Source organism: Fusarium graminearum, chromosome 2 (assembly GCF_000240135.3).
Source record: "Fusarium graminearum PH-1 chromosome 2, whole genome shotgun sequence".
NCBI lineage: Eukaryota > Fungi > Ascomycota > Sordariomycetes > Hypocreales > Nectriaceae > Fusarium > Fusarium graminearum.
The window spans coordinates 4,334,338-4,348,488 of NC_026475.1; the positions used below are offsets into that span (position 1 = coordinate 4,334,338).

Sequence of the window (14,151 nt, forward strand, 5' to 3'; positions counted from 1 at the left end):
CGAATTGGAGCTGCCAGGATCTATAATGTCGCGCAGTTGCCATATTTGGAGTTGTCGTTGAATAGGCTATTGCACTAGACATTATTGATTGTATGACTTTGATAGATTGAGCGGAGAGATTAAACTAGTAGGCGAAGATCTTGTCGCCGGGAGATAATCAAGGCACTATTGTGGGCGTGTTTAATTGGAGTGGAAAGAGATATCGGCAAACTTGGATCCAGTCTGCCAGTGCTTCTCTTGATAGACCTAGCGTCGGGTACCGGGTAAGTCCAAGTCAAAATGATACGCACTTTCCCCACGGAGGGTGCATGAACGAATTTGGAAGGAGATACGTAGGTAGTTTGACTCAGTCTAGAATGAATGATTCGATGGAAAGGTTTCTTATTTAATCCGAGGATTGTTTTGTTGTAAAGTTGTTATGCCCCTGATGACTGTCTTACTGCACCTGAACTTGCTTCTGTTTGATGAATCAATGATCAAGTGAAACAAACATGCAAGGGCGGATTATAAAATGGGAGGAAAATGTCCTAATAGCCTAATTTGAAAGTGAATTACAAAGTGACAATGTCTAGAACCGTGAATTGTTGTAGAGTCAAATTGTTGCATAGTGATACGAGCCACTGTGTCATACAACACCATACAAACCATCGCCAACTTACATACTACCAGGTCTGTGATTCAACGATATGGCACCCTGACTTGAACTATATAAAGAATTAACAAGACCTGCAAGAAAAGAGAAAGTAATGTAAACTTAGAATTGTGTTAATTGACCTCATTTCGTGCAAAATGGCATTCTACTTCCAACCTCCAATCTTTGGGAACTACCTCGTTCCAGCGGCCCCAACTGGTATTCCTTCCATTCTGGTCTCCTTTCATCAGACAGCTTACACGCCTCTATACTGGCAACCTGCTCCAGTAATTGTCTCAACACCTCAGTATATTCTCACTTCAAACATCAGGATCAAGATCATTTTCCACCGAGCAGGAACCGTCCTCGCCTCCAATGATGCTTTTTACAACTACACACCAACTCGCGAAACAGTCTTGGCGAACCTATCCTGGTGGTCTAAGCAACACAATCTTGGAGACAGAGTCTACTCGGGCCAGTGTACCCTGTATACCACGCGTAGTCAATACTCGAAGCTTGAAATCGTTCCCGAATCTGGTCCTATAACGCCAGCAGACAATGTACGAAAGGTATCATTCGCGGACCAGATAGCTCCCAACGAATTCCAGTCGATCATATCCCAAATAGCTACAAACAGCTATGGTGCATTCATTCTGGTCGACGTAAGTGTAAAACGAAGAAAAGGACGATGGTGGAAGAGGTTCAGATAGCTAATACATCGGCCATCAGCGTGCTTATGTGCCTCTTCAAGTTCTAGCCCAGGGGAACACGCAGAGCGCCCCCACAGGCCAGGCCTCAAGTGATGTTACGAATAACAACTCAAAGGACTTGACTGATGCCACCCAGACCACTCCCCCTAGCACTCGTCAGCCTTCGCCCACACCATCAAGCTCCCATAAGGGGCCAGTTGACTCAAACGACAAGCAACCCGACAAGACAGGGGATGGTAACGACGATGATAAAAAAACGCCCGAGCCTGCAAATACCACGCCAGGTTCGCCGAAAAGAGACCTTGATGAAAAGAATGATGCAAATGTTGATGACACCGAACCTGAGCAGTCAGCTACTCATGAGTGAAACGTTGCAAACGGTCGAGGGGGGAACTTGAATTCAATAATCGGTTTGCGCAGATTGATAGAACACAGAATGCAAAATCATCAAGTATTGGGACGTATTTTTAAAACAGCTTATTGCTTCAAGCGGCGTGATCGTGTGTTGTGGCATCGTAGCTATCTTGTCACTGCCAGCCCCTGGCGACCTTTCAAATCGCAGCCAGCGCGACCACAACTTCGTGCGTTATTCACAAACAACAGGCATAACTGAATAACTGAAGAGATCTAAACGCACTTCTTATGATAAAACCCCTCACCTAAAACTGCCGCGAACATTCGATTTACAAGGCCCCGCATGCCTGCCTCAGCATTTTTACCACCATCACTAGGCATCATTCTCATCTCGTGCCCCTGCTCACTGTCTCATTCAACCTCACAAATAAGGAGAAAGCAATAATCAAAACAACATGGACCTTTGCATCACCGCAGAAGAGCCTTTCGTTTATGAGCCGCCCAAGACGAAACCCTTTGCGCCAGTCTCACCCCCTCTCACTCGAGCCGACACTCGCAACACTTCAACCTCTGGTCGTTCAGTATCCCCGACCTCCCTGCCCTCTCACGCAGCAGCTCCTGAGCTCGAGTTCGAGCTTATTGTCCATGATCCCAACAACGACAGTTCTTTGACCCACCCATGGGATCTTCCTCAGACGTCCCTGCGTGTCCCCCTGGACACGTCCAGAGTCCATCTCCTTGCTCTTCTGCGCGAGCGACTTCCAGTCCCTGAATCTCCAAACGCCAAATCCCGACGCACACGCTCGATTCGTCGCCCCAAGCTCATCGCTGCGACACTGTACTGGACCTTTCGCGGCTCCATTCTCCCGCTTGGACCGAGTGACAAGGACTGGCACTATCGTGACCCAATCACCAAAACCGACATTATGGCTCGCACTGAGCTTGAGTGGTTTCTACTCAAGGAGATGATGACTTCATCTGGAGGCGCGCTCAAGTGCTATATTGCCATTCGTGGAGAAGCACCCCCGACCAAGAAGACGACCGGCTGGTGGTTTGGTAGCACTGCTTAAGCATTTTCACGTACGTCTTTTTAAACTGACTTCTTTGAAGAGACACAAATCGCTGACAGGCTTGGGTTGTAGCAAGAAAACAGGGCGCGGCTGCCTCCGACATGGAAATGAGTTGTTTTAATGAGGATTATGTATTGGAGCCAGATATATTTCGGATGCTCGAGGCATATTATTTGTCTGTAATAGCAGATCTTTCACATCGATGTATCACGGGCTTAGTTAAATGTCACCTTTATACCGCAAATATCGTATATTATGCAGGACTTGCAGCCAGAGAAAACCTGCCCATCCTGAGACAAGTTCATTTTATACCGTCGACATGGATTTAGCCACGGGAAATAGACACAGGGAGTCTTCGAACATTTAAAACTTGACACATTAAAGACCTAACTCCTTATTTAGCCTAGGTATAATTTGAAAACACCCATGATAGACAGCATCGCACTTCCAAACTGCTCATAAAGCAACAGAGCCTTCCCCACCTCTTCCATCTCTTTCTTTATTTTGACTCTTGAATTAACGCAACATCTGATAACTGTGACAGGCTGGACCAATACCCCGTGTCTCCAAACTCCTCCATGTACACCCGGTTGTTTGCTGAACGTCTTTTCCAACAAAAAGTCGAGTAAAAAGCAAATGCACATGACTAAAAACGGAAAGAAAAAGGGTGCCCGGGACCATGGAAGTCGACCTGTGCCGCAAGCCCCTGTAGTCGTACACGAGTAACTGCAACTCTGTTACCCAGATTAAACCTCAGACCCGCCTTCCGCTTCTATTTGTTGATCCTGTTGCTCAAGAAACAGGCCCATGACGATTTCGTTTACTGTCGTGATGTGCGTGTGCAAATGACTCGCATAGCCTCGTCACCCACGTCTCTGAGCCCCAAATTACTCACTGCTCGACAAGGCAACCACCAGTGCGAGATGTGCTCCTTGGAGGTTTTGCGGAGCAATCGCTAGGAGGTGACAAGGATGGCGAGAAATAGATAGATGGATGACAGCGAGGATACGAATCACCCCATATAAATTCATTCTGCCGCAACCAAGTATTTTCCCTAAAGAGCCAGCGCCCAAGGTGAAACCAAAAAGGAATGACGCCACCATGCAGCATGATGCAAAATGCAAAATGAAAATAGAACAAAAAAAGAGTAAATAATGACAGTTGCATTTGAGTATAGCATCATTTACTGTGCAGGCGGGTTACCCTTAAGTCGTTTTGGCATTCTTGGTGTGGGAGGCTTGGCGTTGCGAGGCATTCCATTAGCATTGGGCGTAGGAGCTCCAGATCCATCCTCCTCTTTCACTGCTGACGGTCTTCTTCGCTTGTTCGAAGCAGGGGATGTGTTTGCGCTAGGTCCGCTTGACCCTGTACCTTGTTGACTTTGCTGCATCTGCATTCCAGGGGCCTGCATATGACCGGGTGCTGGGCTGCCCATGTGAGGTGATCCAGGTAGATTCATATGAGCCGCAGCCGGGCTTGTGCCCATCGGGAATTGCCCAAAGCTAGGTGTGCGGGCCCCGGGGGGCATTTGTTGACCATTCATGCTTGGAGGAGCTCCATTGATAGTTGTTGAGACGTATTGCTCGAGAGCTTGATATGCGCCCATACCGGGGTTCGAGTGATAGAATTGGAATAATGGGTTCATCTGTCCCATCACTTCAACAATCTGGTCAAAATATATTAGCTTCACTCTTTACTTACACTGAGTGAGCTGTCCCTACCTCAAGAAACTGGAATACAGCTTCAGTCACACCCTTGCTATTCACAGCCGAGTCTGGCAGATCAACCAGGACCTCTGGAGGCTGTGTTTGGGGGGACTTCAGCTGTCGACCCTTGCCCTTCTTAGACAATTCAGGTGATTTGCCATCCTGCGAGTTTGTCTTGTGCCATTCCTTCATCCACATATGGGCTGGTTTAGCGGCATCGATAACCTGTTTTCGTGAGATGTATTCTTCGTGACTTGTTGTAAGAAATTCGAACAGCTCGATCTTCTGTTCTGCGTCAAACTGTACTCGCAAAGTACCACTCGCGACCAACTAGTGATTCAGTTAGTTCCGGGATATCTCGGACTCAAAAAAATGATATCTTACGTGAGATCCAGTCTCATACCAATACACAAGGCTGGACTTTGCATTCTCGATGCAGTGACAGTCTCCTGGGAGAGGTCGATCTGTCGTACCCTTATCCATGACCAGCTGTATGCTCTTGACGCCGCTACCAAAATGAGTATGGAAGTAGCGAGCAATGGCCGGGTATGCGATTTCGTATTGTTTATCGGTCGTATCTTCGGCATCGGTAATATGCAATGAATGACGGAATACGCCATTTTGGGAGAAAAATCGCATCGCGAAGTTGTGCCAGTATGAGAGGTCATCGCGGCCCTTGGAACCCTATTACCTTTGTTAGTATAATGCCACAACTTTAACAGTGACAGGACTTACAGGGAAGCCACTAAGATGCTCGTTAAACTGCATCAGTTTAAGCAGACACTGGCCTTTCATACTCTCCCTCCGCTGTTGCTGTTGCTGCATCATTTGACTCTGCATCGCCATGTGCTGGGCAGCGGCAGCGTTCATTTGATGCTGCTGAGGCTGGGCCTGCGCCTGAGCCTGAGCTTGTGCCTGAGCTTGAGCCTGAGCCTGGCCCTGAGGCTGTTGAGGCTGAGTTTGAGCCTGAGCCTGAGCAGGAGTTTGTGGCACTTGAGGCTGGTTTTGACCAGGTTTAAAGGAGTTGGCTGAGCAGGGGTTGAGCTAGGTGTGTCCCGTGGAGAGTGTGGCCCAGTAGGAGCTGGCGTTCAGCCTGTGATGAATGCTGTTGGGTATGTTGAGGTTGCTGTTGAGCAGACTAGTGTTGTTGTTGTTGCTGCTGCTGCTGCTGCTGTTGTTGCTGCTGCTGCTGCTGCTGTTGCTGCTGTTGTTGCTGTTGTTGCTGTTGCTGCTGCTGCTGTTGATGCTGTTGTTGCTGATGCTGTTGTTGTGGCTGAGGTTGAGGCTGAGGTTGAGGCTGACCCTGTTGATTTGCCATCTGGTTTTGGAGAGCAAGCTGATTCTGTTGCTGCATGGCTTGAATGCTTTGAGCGTTCATGGGCATCTGTTGGCCTGGATTAGGGCCACCTTGCATTTGTTGAGCATGCGCAGCCTGTTGCTGCTGTTGCTGTTGCTGCTGATGTTGTTGGAGAGCAAGCTGTTGGGCCATAATCGCTTGGGCCTGAGGATGCTGTCCCTGATTTGTTAGCGCAAGGAATACTCGGTTGGGGTGATTGATTGTCAATTAACTTACAGGACCTAACCTTCCTCTGAGATGCTGCAGTTGCTGCGGATTGAGTTGGCTGAATTGGGCCATGTTCATCGGCATGCCGCCCTGTAGATTGGCCTGGAAAGCGGCTTGTTGAGCCATAAGCTGTCGCTGTTGAAGTAACTGTTGCTGTTGTTGTCGCATCGCTGCCATCGCTTGGGGATTATTGGCAACTGTGGAGAGGACAATTAGCGTATGCGCATAGACAGGGGATGGCAGGTACAGTGCCAGTAAGATAATACATACAATGTTGTTGCTGGATTTGCTGTTGAATCATTTGCTGTTGAGCGGCGGGATTGAGATGCTGTAAAGCATGAGCATTGGGGTTCGCACCCGGCGGCATACCGCCCATGAGGGCAGGGTTTACTTGAGCTCCTTGAGCAGAGACCATGGGTCCTCCAAATTGATGAGGCATGCCACCAGGACCGCCTTGCTGGCCTTGGTTATGAGGCATGCCACCGGGACCCATAGGATGGCCAGCGACACCTGGATGTCCCATGCCGGCAGGATGCCCAGAGAAATTTGGGCCCATACTGGTTGCCATCATGGCTGAGAAGTCAGGTCGATGATCCACGTCGTGGATATCGACAATCGCGTTGTAATACTATCGCATACGTTGAACGGAGGACAAGAGAACTCTGGCTGACGACGCGAGCGCGAGCGTCAACTTCCAGGTATTCGATGTAGCGGTAGGCCTTATACAATAGATATTTCGCGCGTCGCGACGAGACAAGATCGTGAGTACGGTGCGATAGCGATCGTGTCGTAAACCAAACAAAATAAGGAGAGATAAAAAGAGGGGGTGCACAGGATATTATGTGTTGGATCGTACAGCAGCTAGAAAATAGTTGTCGTCAGGGCGTCGGTGAGCGTCAGTGGAAGATTTGGTGGTTGTTTCGCGCTGCGAAAGCGGATAAGAGAGAGAATGAGGCCGGTTGGACTGGGGGGAAAGAGGAGGCAGTGGGCGAATGAGGCGACGATGGGGCGAGTGGCACGTCACGAGTCCAATGGTCAAGACCTCAGATAGGCCGGTAATAAACACTGCAATCGTGGTTGACCCAGGAAAAAGTGAAGCCCAAAAAGAGCGCAGATCGAGGTTGTCGAGAAAGGAATTGGTGGATTGTCGAGACAGACCCAGGAAGGAGAATGCGAAAGGCACGGGAGAGCGATGCTACAAAGAGGGCGATCCGCTTTCAGTGCTGGGGACTGGGGGGCAAGAACGGGAGTCGCAAGGACGGGATGGGGACTGCGACTGCGACTGGGCCTGAGCTGGTTCGGATCGGGTTGGCTAAGGGGGTAGCAGAAAAGTCGACCTCCGAGTCCAGGGTACAGAAAATAAACGGCCTTAGTAGCTGGTCTAATATAGCATAGACTGACTCATTAATTTCGTCTCTTTTGTTCTCGACGGCCTGGGTTTTATGATCCGGGTTCGGTTGGTTGTATTTCCGCGTGGGCGCGCTTATTTTCCAGTGTGCAATGCACTGAACTCTGCTGTTGTGGGAACTGGGCTGGGCTGGGCTCGACTGGGTTTTGGTAACGCGACGGCGGGCCCGGCACTCAGGTACGCACGCTGATAGCCCGGATAAAGTATCCAAAGGGTAGGTAGGCACGCAAAAAACTAGGGTGGAATCTGACGTGACGGGGGGCTGGTGACCTCAGTTTTCGACTTGGCTGAAAATAAGATTGGCCCAAGGAAGAAAAAGAAGTCAAAGAAGAAGGGGGAGAGAAGTGGGAGGAGTTGGTAGATCGACCAGAAAACACTCTGGGAGTGAAAGCGGAAGAAGAAAAGGTGCTGGTGGTGGCACGTAGGTAGTCAACCTATGAGCGAGCCTGTGAACCAAGCAAGGCGGAAGGGAAGATGCCAAATCAAGGCGTAGTTAGACTAGAGCAAGGTTGTAAGAGTTTCCAAGGGAAGGCCTCAGATCTCGTTGGTTTTCTGCTCTGTCGGTAACGATGCTTTCACTACATCAATATTTTATAATAGATAATAATGGCTGTAATTGTGTCATATCACCCAAGATAGAGATTGTAGATAGAGATCGACGGTCTGGCTCTTACAGACTGGGGAAGATCTCACTCGATTCCTCCTTGTGCAATCGCTGGGCTGAGCTGGCTGACTGTAGACTGGGTCGTGGAATTTTTGGGGGAGGACCTCTGACCTCTGCGTCTGGGTTGAGTTGGACAAGTGGATTCCAATTGAGACGGGAAGAGTTCTGATTCGTTCAATCGAAAGATATGTGGTTCTAGTGCGTGTTGCCGGATCGGGACCCCGAGATAAGGTGATAGAATATGTATCTAGCGGATGACAAAGACTGGATATGTAGATATCTATGAAATTGCCTCTACCTTAGAATGGTCGATCGATATAAATGATCTTACACAAAGTGACTGTCTTCACATGGTGTTATTCTGTCATCACCGAGTGGAGTAGCACATCACCCGTTAGCTGAATAATATATGGATATGATCATACTTGAAATCTGGAGCCACCAACCTCATTACAACGAAACGTCGGATCCCTGACGACACGCGACAGTTTCCGACAAGGATGTGCCTTCGTCTATGCCTGCGTTTTGTTGCTGAAGACCTGCAGGTAGCCAAGCGCACAGATGTAAAAAATTCATATTGAGGCATGAACAAAGACAAATAGCATGCTTAAAATCAACACTTCCGACAAGAAACTTGGCAGGATTCAGTCAGCAAGGTCATGACGTGAACTAGGCTAACTGCTCCCCAAGCCTACCTAGTCGTACATCCTAAGACAATGCAGCGGGCATAGGTGGAGGTGAAGGACAAGACAAATTGCTTCATGCATCTATCGCGATATTGCAGTGGACCATGAACTGGCTTCCGCCGCTAGCGCCGAGAAGGGGTTGGGGGACGGTCACGTGAAAGCCACACAGTGTCGCGCATCTATCAAATTTTCTTGCACTGTCTTCCAATATCTTTCTTCGATGCGGCTCTCAATTTTCTTCTCTCAAGCTTCAATCCTTTCCAACCACAACAAACCGCCTCTACCTCTCTTCCCACACGAACAACACGCGCGAGATCACACGATGACTGTCTTTCCGGAGCAGATGTTTTGATTTTGAACAGCTTTGTCTGAGCGGTACGCTCTGCGTCTTGCCGTGTGGCATGTTTGCTCGAGGTGGTTTGTTTGGCTTGCAAAGAAAATTTCTTTGCAGCCTTGTATCCAGCTTGGATCCTAATGGTAAGAAAAACAAACTTCCACATGCCTCGCAGCACACCCTCCCCCCATCTGAATGATGACACTTGTTACAAGTCTTCTTTTCCCAACCGAATCGCCCATGAAGAAATTCAGTCTATTCGGGCCCTAGGCCTGTTACTTGCCAGTATCACCGTCTGACTACATCAAACACACTCAGCTTTTCTAGCGCGCGCATTTCCTGCAGCTTTGTTAACATCGCTTTGATAGATTTATGAACATTTGCTATACCCGAAATTAACCAACGCAGCTTCGCGAAGCTTTCTACCCACTAACGTAAGTTTACAAAATTTTCCTCACAACCAACATCGCCGTTTTTCATGATGAAATTTTCCACCTAATTCGCAGTTTCCACTCGAGTCCCATTCGAGCCTTTTTGGGACAGATGAGGGTATAATTATACTTCCTTGGATGTCTGATTAAACACCATACTTCACACTTTGCAGTTGATTACCTTTGATCAAGTCATGAAGCTAACTGTTGAAAAGTTCTAGATGTTGCCATGGAGATTACTCCCAAGTCTTAATTAATAGTAATAATAAAACATTTTCTCAATCTGTATCGATTTGAATCGCGTGAATCATGTAAACAAGAATTTTGAAGGCAGCCATGATGTGGAAGTGTGTATCATGACACCATATAAAATTGGTAAAGTCCCTGCATATTCCACCCATTCAAGAAGATGCGTGGATCAAACATGACGCCACAGTTTTGTGGTGGTCTCTCATCTTTCATTATTTACGCTAGGTGTTGATGATACGGTCCAAGTCTTGAATGATACTTTGTATTTCCTGACCATGCTGCTTGCCACTTATCATTTATAAATCAATCGCTAAATAACACGAACTTCATCCCTCATATCCTCTCTCCTCACTCTGCCTCCTACCATTCCTCTTCTGTTCCTTCCCGTTCTTCCTCTACCCAGCCAGTTGAGCTTCAACATCTTGCATAGCTCCACGACCCTCTCGTTCCCTTCAGCGCCAACATCACCAGCCGACACGCCCGACAAGACACTCATACACTGCAGCATTCGACCAACCATTTCAGTGATGTGTTTTGAGTCCTCAACATTCTGCTCGCGTTCCCGTAGACTGCCCAAGGAGGGCACGGGTGGAATTCTTTCGCTTCCCGAGGGGGTGAACGGTCTTAAGCCACCATCACTGCCGTGACTGCCGAAGCTGACATTGCTGATGGCGCGACTACGACCTCCGGCGGAACCTTCTCCAAGGAGGGTTGTGCTTGTGGAGTTGTAAGAAGCGTTGGATGGATCAAGAGACATCGCTGTGCCGGGACGGCCGAACGATTCGGAAGGTGAAGTGGATAGTGCCGCTTCAGGTGTAGACGACATTGCTATGCTTGCTAATGATGATGGTAAAAATTCGAGAGACAGCCGTGAAAATATGGTCTTGAGTGTGTCGTAGCGTGGTAGAATGACAGTATCTCTGTAAGCGATGAGGACTAGCCTTCTTACATCAAGAACTGATGGTGCTGGAGCCACACGAGCTGGTCCTCCTGAGCCAAATGAAGAAGCGATAGCACCGCCCCAGAAGTCACGGGCTTGCTCTCCGGTCATAAGTGTACCACAGCCTGATACCTCAAGATCCAATGGGAGGAAGACGGCCTGCATGTATGGCAGGATGGAGGTGAAGGTAAACATCCAAAGCTCCACAAGCGTTGGAATAAAGCGATCCTCAGGGGTCTGCCGCAAAGTTCGATCAAGTGACAGGAACCCTGTATGTAGGAGATCTCGTAAATCTTCCAACATTGTGTTTGGTGAGCGTCTGTGCATGCACCATTGGATATGCATCTGTACAACCCGATTGAAGTCTTCTATAGGGAGACGCAGATCCTCGCCCTCAAAGATGACCAGCAGCTTAGCTCTCAAGTATGGCCACGCATCGTCCAGCGACATATGGTTATGGAGGCCTAGCTTTCCGGGATCAATGGGATCATACATGGTCGATTGTTGAGACAGGGATGGCAGACTGCTAGGTCCGGGCCATTCGCTCTGCCCATTAAAACTCGACTCGCCATCTAGCCGGCTATCCGATCGTTCAGCGAGCTTCTTGTCCTTTTTAGCTTTGGCAAAAGTGGAAGATGTGGGCGCTGGGCTTGGTGGGATATTGAAGTTGTATAAAGGATTTGGCGCGTTGGGATCTGTTGGGCGAGAGTTGCTGGCCGCCGATGATAACGGGAGGTGGTATTCATCTTTAAGTTTATGCTTCTGTCGCGATAGGAAGTGGTGCTTCTTCTCCTTTTCCTTTCCCTTCTCTTTGTCCTTTTCTCTTTCTTCAGTAGGCGTTTCGATAGGTCGTATGGTCGCCGAAGACGAGTTGTTGAGGTTGTATATGGATTGATTACTTGGATCAACCAAGCTGTTTGTACTAAAATTCCCACGCTGAAGAGCCGATAACGCAGAGCCAATCTTTCCTGGACTCGGAAGCGGCTTTTCTTTCGACTCACCCTTTGTGCTGATCTTGCCTGGACGAGAGAAAAGCTTGACCTTGGACTTTTCTATTTTATTTGGCTTTTCCGACACAGGGGGTGGCGGTGCGGGCGGTTGCGAATATGGTTGAGGTGATACCCTAGGAGACGTGTGACCAGATCGAGGGAAAACAACATTCGCAGCCGCCGTGGCAGCAGAAGAGTGAGGCCCTCCATATCCACCATGATTCACGAACCCGGTATCCCGCGGCGCACTCGCCTCGGTCAAACTCAACATGGGCGGACTCGTGGGACCTTTGCTACCGCTACCTCGTCGTACACCGTCGTTCGGATCGCCAGGGAAAGGTACTGTCTGTGAGCGTTGACGTGAATGGTTCTGGTGCGACATGACAGCCGCCTGCGCCGCCATCTGGCTCGCGGACAAGCTGGCATTGGAAGCAGAGGCAGCCGCAGCAGCCGCCGCCGCCGCAGACATAGAAGTGTTTGATGGGTTTTGATGAGACATTCCGAGATGCGAAGATAGATTCGACGTGCTCATGGACGGTAGGGTAGGTTCGAATGAGCCTTGCGTAGCGGAATGCTTGCGCGCATGACCCTTGACCAATGTCGCCGGCGACCCTTGCGTGACGGACCTTGAGTTCGCCGGCCTCGAAAAGTTATGGTGGCCTAAGCTCGCCGTACTCGAGTTTCCATGTGTCGTGAATTGAGCGTATATCGGTGTCGCGGGAGACGAGGGTTGCGGTTGTGAGGGTTGTCGCGACTTGGGTATTGTTATGGACGGTCGGGGGGTCTCGTCTTCGCCGTCTGAGGTTTCGACTCGGCGTAGAGCAGGTCTCGAGGATGATGTTGAAAGCTGTGAAGGCTGGGCAGAAGAGCTGGATAAAGGATTGAAGCTGCCCGGGCCGCGGGGTTGAGAGCGTGAAGGTTGCATTGTTCTTTATGCGACGTCAAGACCGCTGTTACATCTTGGTCCCCTGCGGAAAGCAGAGGCCGAATTGACAGGGCCTAGTGGGGTGTGTGAGACTTGTTTCGCGGCACCAGGGGTTCAGAAAAAAACTATGGGCTTGTCATGTCGCAAAGAATGATGGTCGAGTATAGGTCGTAGGTATCTACTACAAGTTGTTGTTGAGGCCGAACCAACAAACAAGTAAGACTGTCCATCAGCCAGTCCCTAAACAGGGAGTCTAGTCCGTTGAGCAAGACACTGTGCTGACTAAACGTCACTACATCGAGGCATGAGGTTCACATTCTTTTCTCTTGATCATTGATCTCAATAACGAAACTAATAGAAATAACTTAATGTGGACCAAATGCGTTTGTGTGTTCTTATGTACATGGATCTGCAGATTTACCCTGTAAATGCCCATCAAATTCACAATGTCTCTTGTGGTGTAGCTCACTTTTGGTCTCCATAACGTAGAAACAGCTCGGTATGTGGGGTTGCGTTCAGTCAACCCCGCGTCGACAATATCAAGCCTCGATTGCTTCCTTCAATCCTTCGTCATTCAACTTCACAAGCCATTCGCTTTCCATAATGTCGCAACCAACCCTCACCGCAGACTACACTTCCCCCGAGAGTGAGCCTTTCCAGGTCTCGCACACACTATCCGCCATTTCTTCTACGGCCTCAACGACCGACAAGGCGTCATATCTTAAGGCCCTCCGCGCATCTATCGCTGAAACCCAGTCCACGATCAACCAGGAGCTCACAGCACGAATGGAGCAGGATAAAGCTAGAGACGCGGCAGCTGAAGCAAAGGAGGAAGAAAACTACGGAGAAGAGGTGGTTGAAGAGGAGGATTGAGAAACAATTATCCTCATGTTGGCGAAAACGAAACCCTCAGCGACAAAATGATTTGTATATGATGGGTATTCGAAAAAAAATAAAAAATATCATACTGGCTACCACCGATCCAATTCATGCAGATGCTCCCCAAACAATACTCCCACAGCATGATGGCCTGTCTAAAACCCGCGACCCCAACTTGGCGCCCGAGCTGCGTCTACCTTGTTCCCAGTTGCCCGATTCAAACAGCCATAGTGCACCACTGTATTATCCGGCAGTACAGCCACAACACTTCCACCAATGCGCATTCCTCCCCCGAGTTTCTTGTGGCACACAACACAATGTCGCTCGTCTGTGATAGCGACATGGCGGTTGCGCCCACCTTGCCGGCCTTGTACATCGTCCCCAAGATGCAGTCGCGCCGCAATAGAGACGCCCTCAGCTTGTCGAAGACCAGCAACAATCCTCGACTCATTTACCAAGCTATTAGCTGAACGGATGCGCCCTCGGAAATATGACTCCAGTGATCGAACGGGAAGATCGTCTGGAATCAGGCCCAGGGTTGAGGTTGCTGGGAGGCGTGATCCATGCTTGGAAAGTAGATCAAGCGCTGGTTCTAGGTTAGGCTCGTTGGG

The 14,151-nt window shown here is 49.2% G+C and overlaps 5 protein-coding genes across 5 annotated transcripts; 2 read left to right on the forward strand and 3 right to left on the reverse strand.

The window, feature by feature from the left end:
• Positions 1–789: 789 nt before the first annotated feature.
• FGSG_04341 (uncharacterized protein) lies at positions 790–1,708 on the forward strand (the record flags this gene model as incomplete). The annotated part of the gene is made up of 2 exons (XM_011322968.1): positions 790–1,293; positions 1,361–1,708. The coding sequence occupies 2 exons, from the start codon at positions 790–792 to the stop codon at positions 1,706–1,708; spliced, it is 852 nt and encodes a 283-aa protein (XP_011321270.1).
• A 442-nt stretch (positions 1,709–2,150) lies between these two features.
• On the forward strand, positions 2,151–2,765 carry FGSG_04340 (uncharacterized protein; the record flags this gene model as incomplete). The annotated part of the gene is made up of 1 exon (XM_011322969.1): positions 2,151–2,765. One exon carries the CDS (start codon positions 2,151–2,153, stop codon positions 2,763–2,765), a length of 615 nt encoding a protein of 204 aa, XP_011321271.1.
• Positions 2,766–3,172: 407 nt separating this feature from the next.
• Positions 3,173–5,155, reverse strand: FGSG_12270 (uncharacterized protein). Its single transcript, XM_011322970.1, has 3 exons — positions 4,856–5,155; positions 4,487–4,801; positions 3,173–4,431 (listed from the first exon to the last, which is right to left on the reverse strand). The coding sequence occupies exons 1-3, from the start codon at positions 5,108–5,110 to the stop codon at positions 3,949–3,951; spliced, it is 1,053 nt and encodes a 350-aa protein (XP_011321272.1). The 5' UTR covers positions 5,111–5,155; the 3' UTR covers positions 3,173–3,948.
• Positions 5,156–5,609: 454 nt separating this feature from the next.
• Positions 5,610–6,606, reverse strand: FGSG_12271 (uncharacterized protein; the record flags this gene model as incomplete). Its single annotated transcript, XM_011322971.1, has 3 exons — positions 5,610–5,972; positions 6,045–6,232; positions 6,306–6,606. The coding sequence occupies 3 exons, from the start codon at positions 6,604–6,606 to the stop codon at positions 5,610–5,612; spliced, it is 852 nt and encodes a 283-aa protein (XP_011321273.1).
• Positions 6,607–10,117: 3,511 nt separating this feature from the next.
• Positions 10,118–12,661, reverse strand: FGSG_04339 (uncharacterized protein; the record flags this gene model as incomplete). Its single annotated transcript, XM_011322972.1, has 1 exon — positions 10,118–12,661. The coding sequence occupies one exon, from the start codon at positions 12,659–12,661 to the stop codon at positions 10,118–10,120; it is 2,544 nt and encodes an 847-aa protein (XP_011321274.1).
• Positions 12,662–14,151: the final 1,490 nt, after the last annotated feature.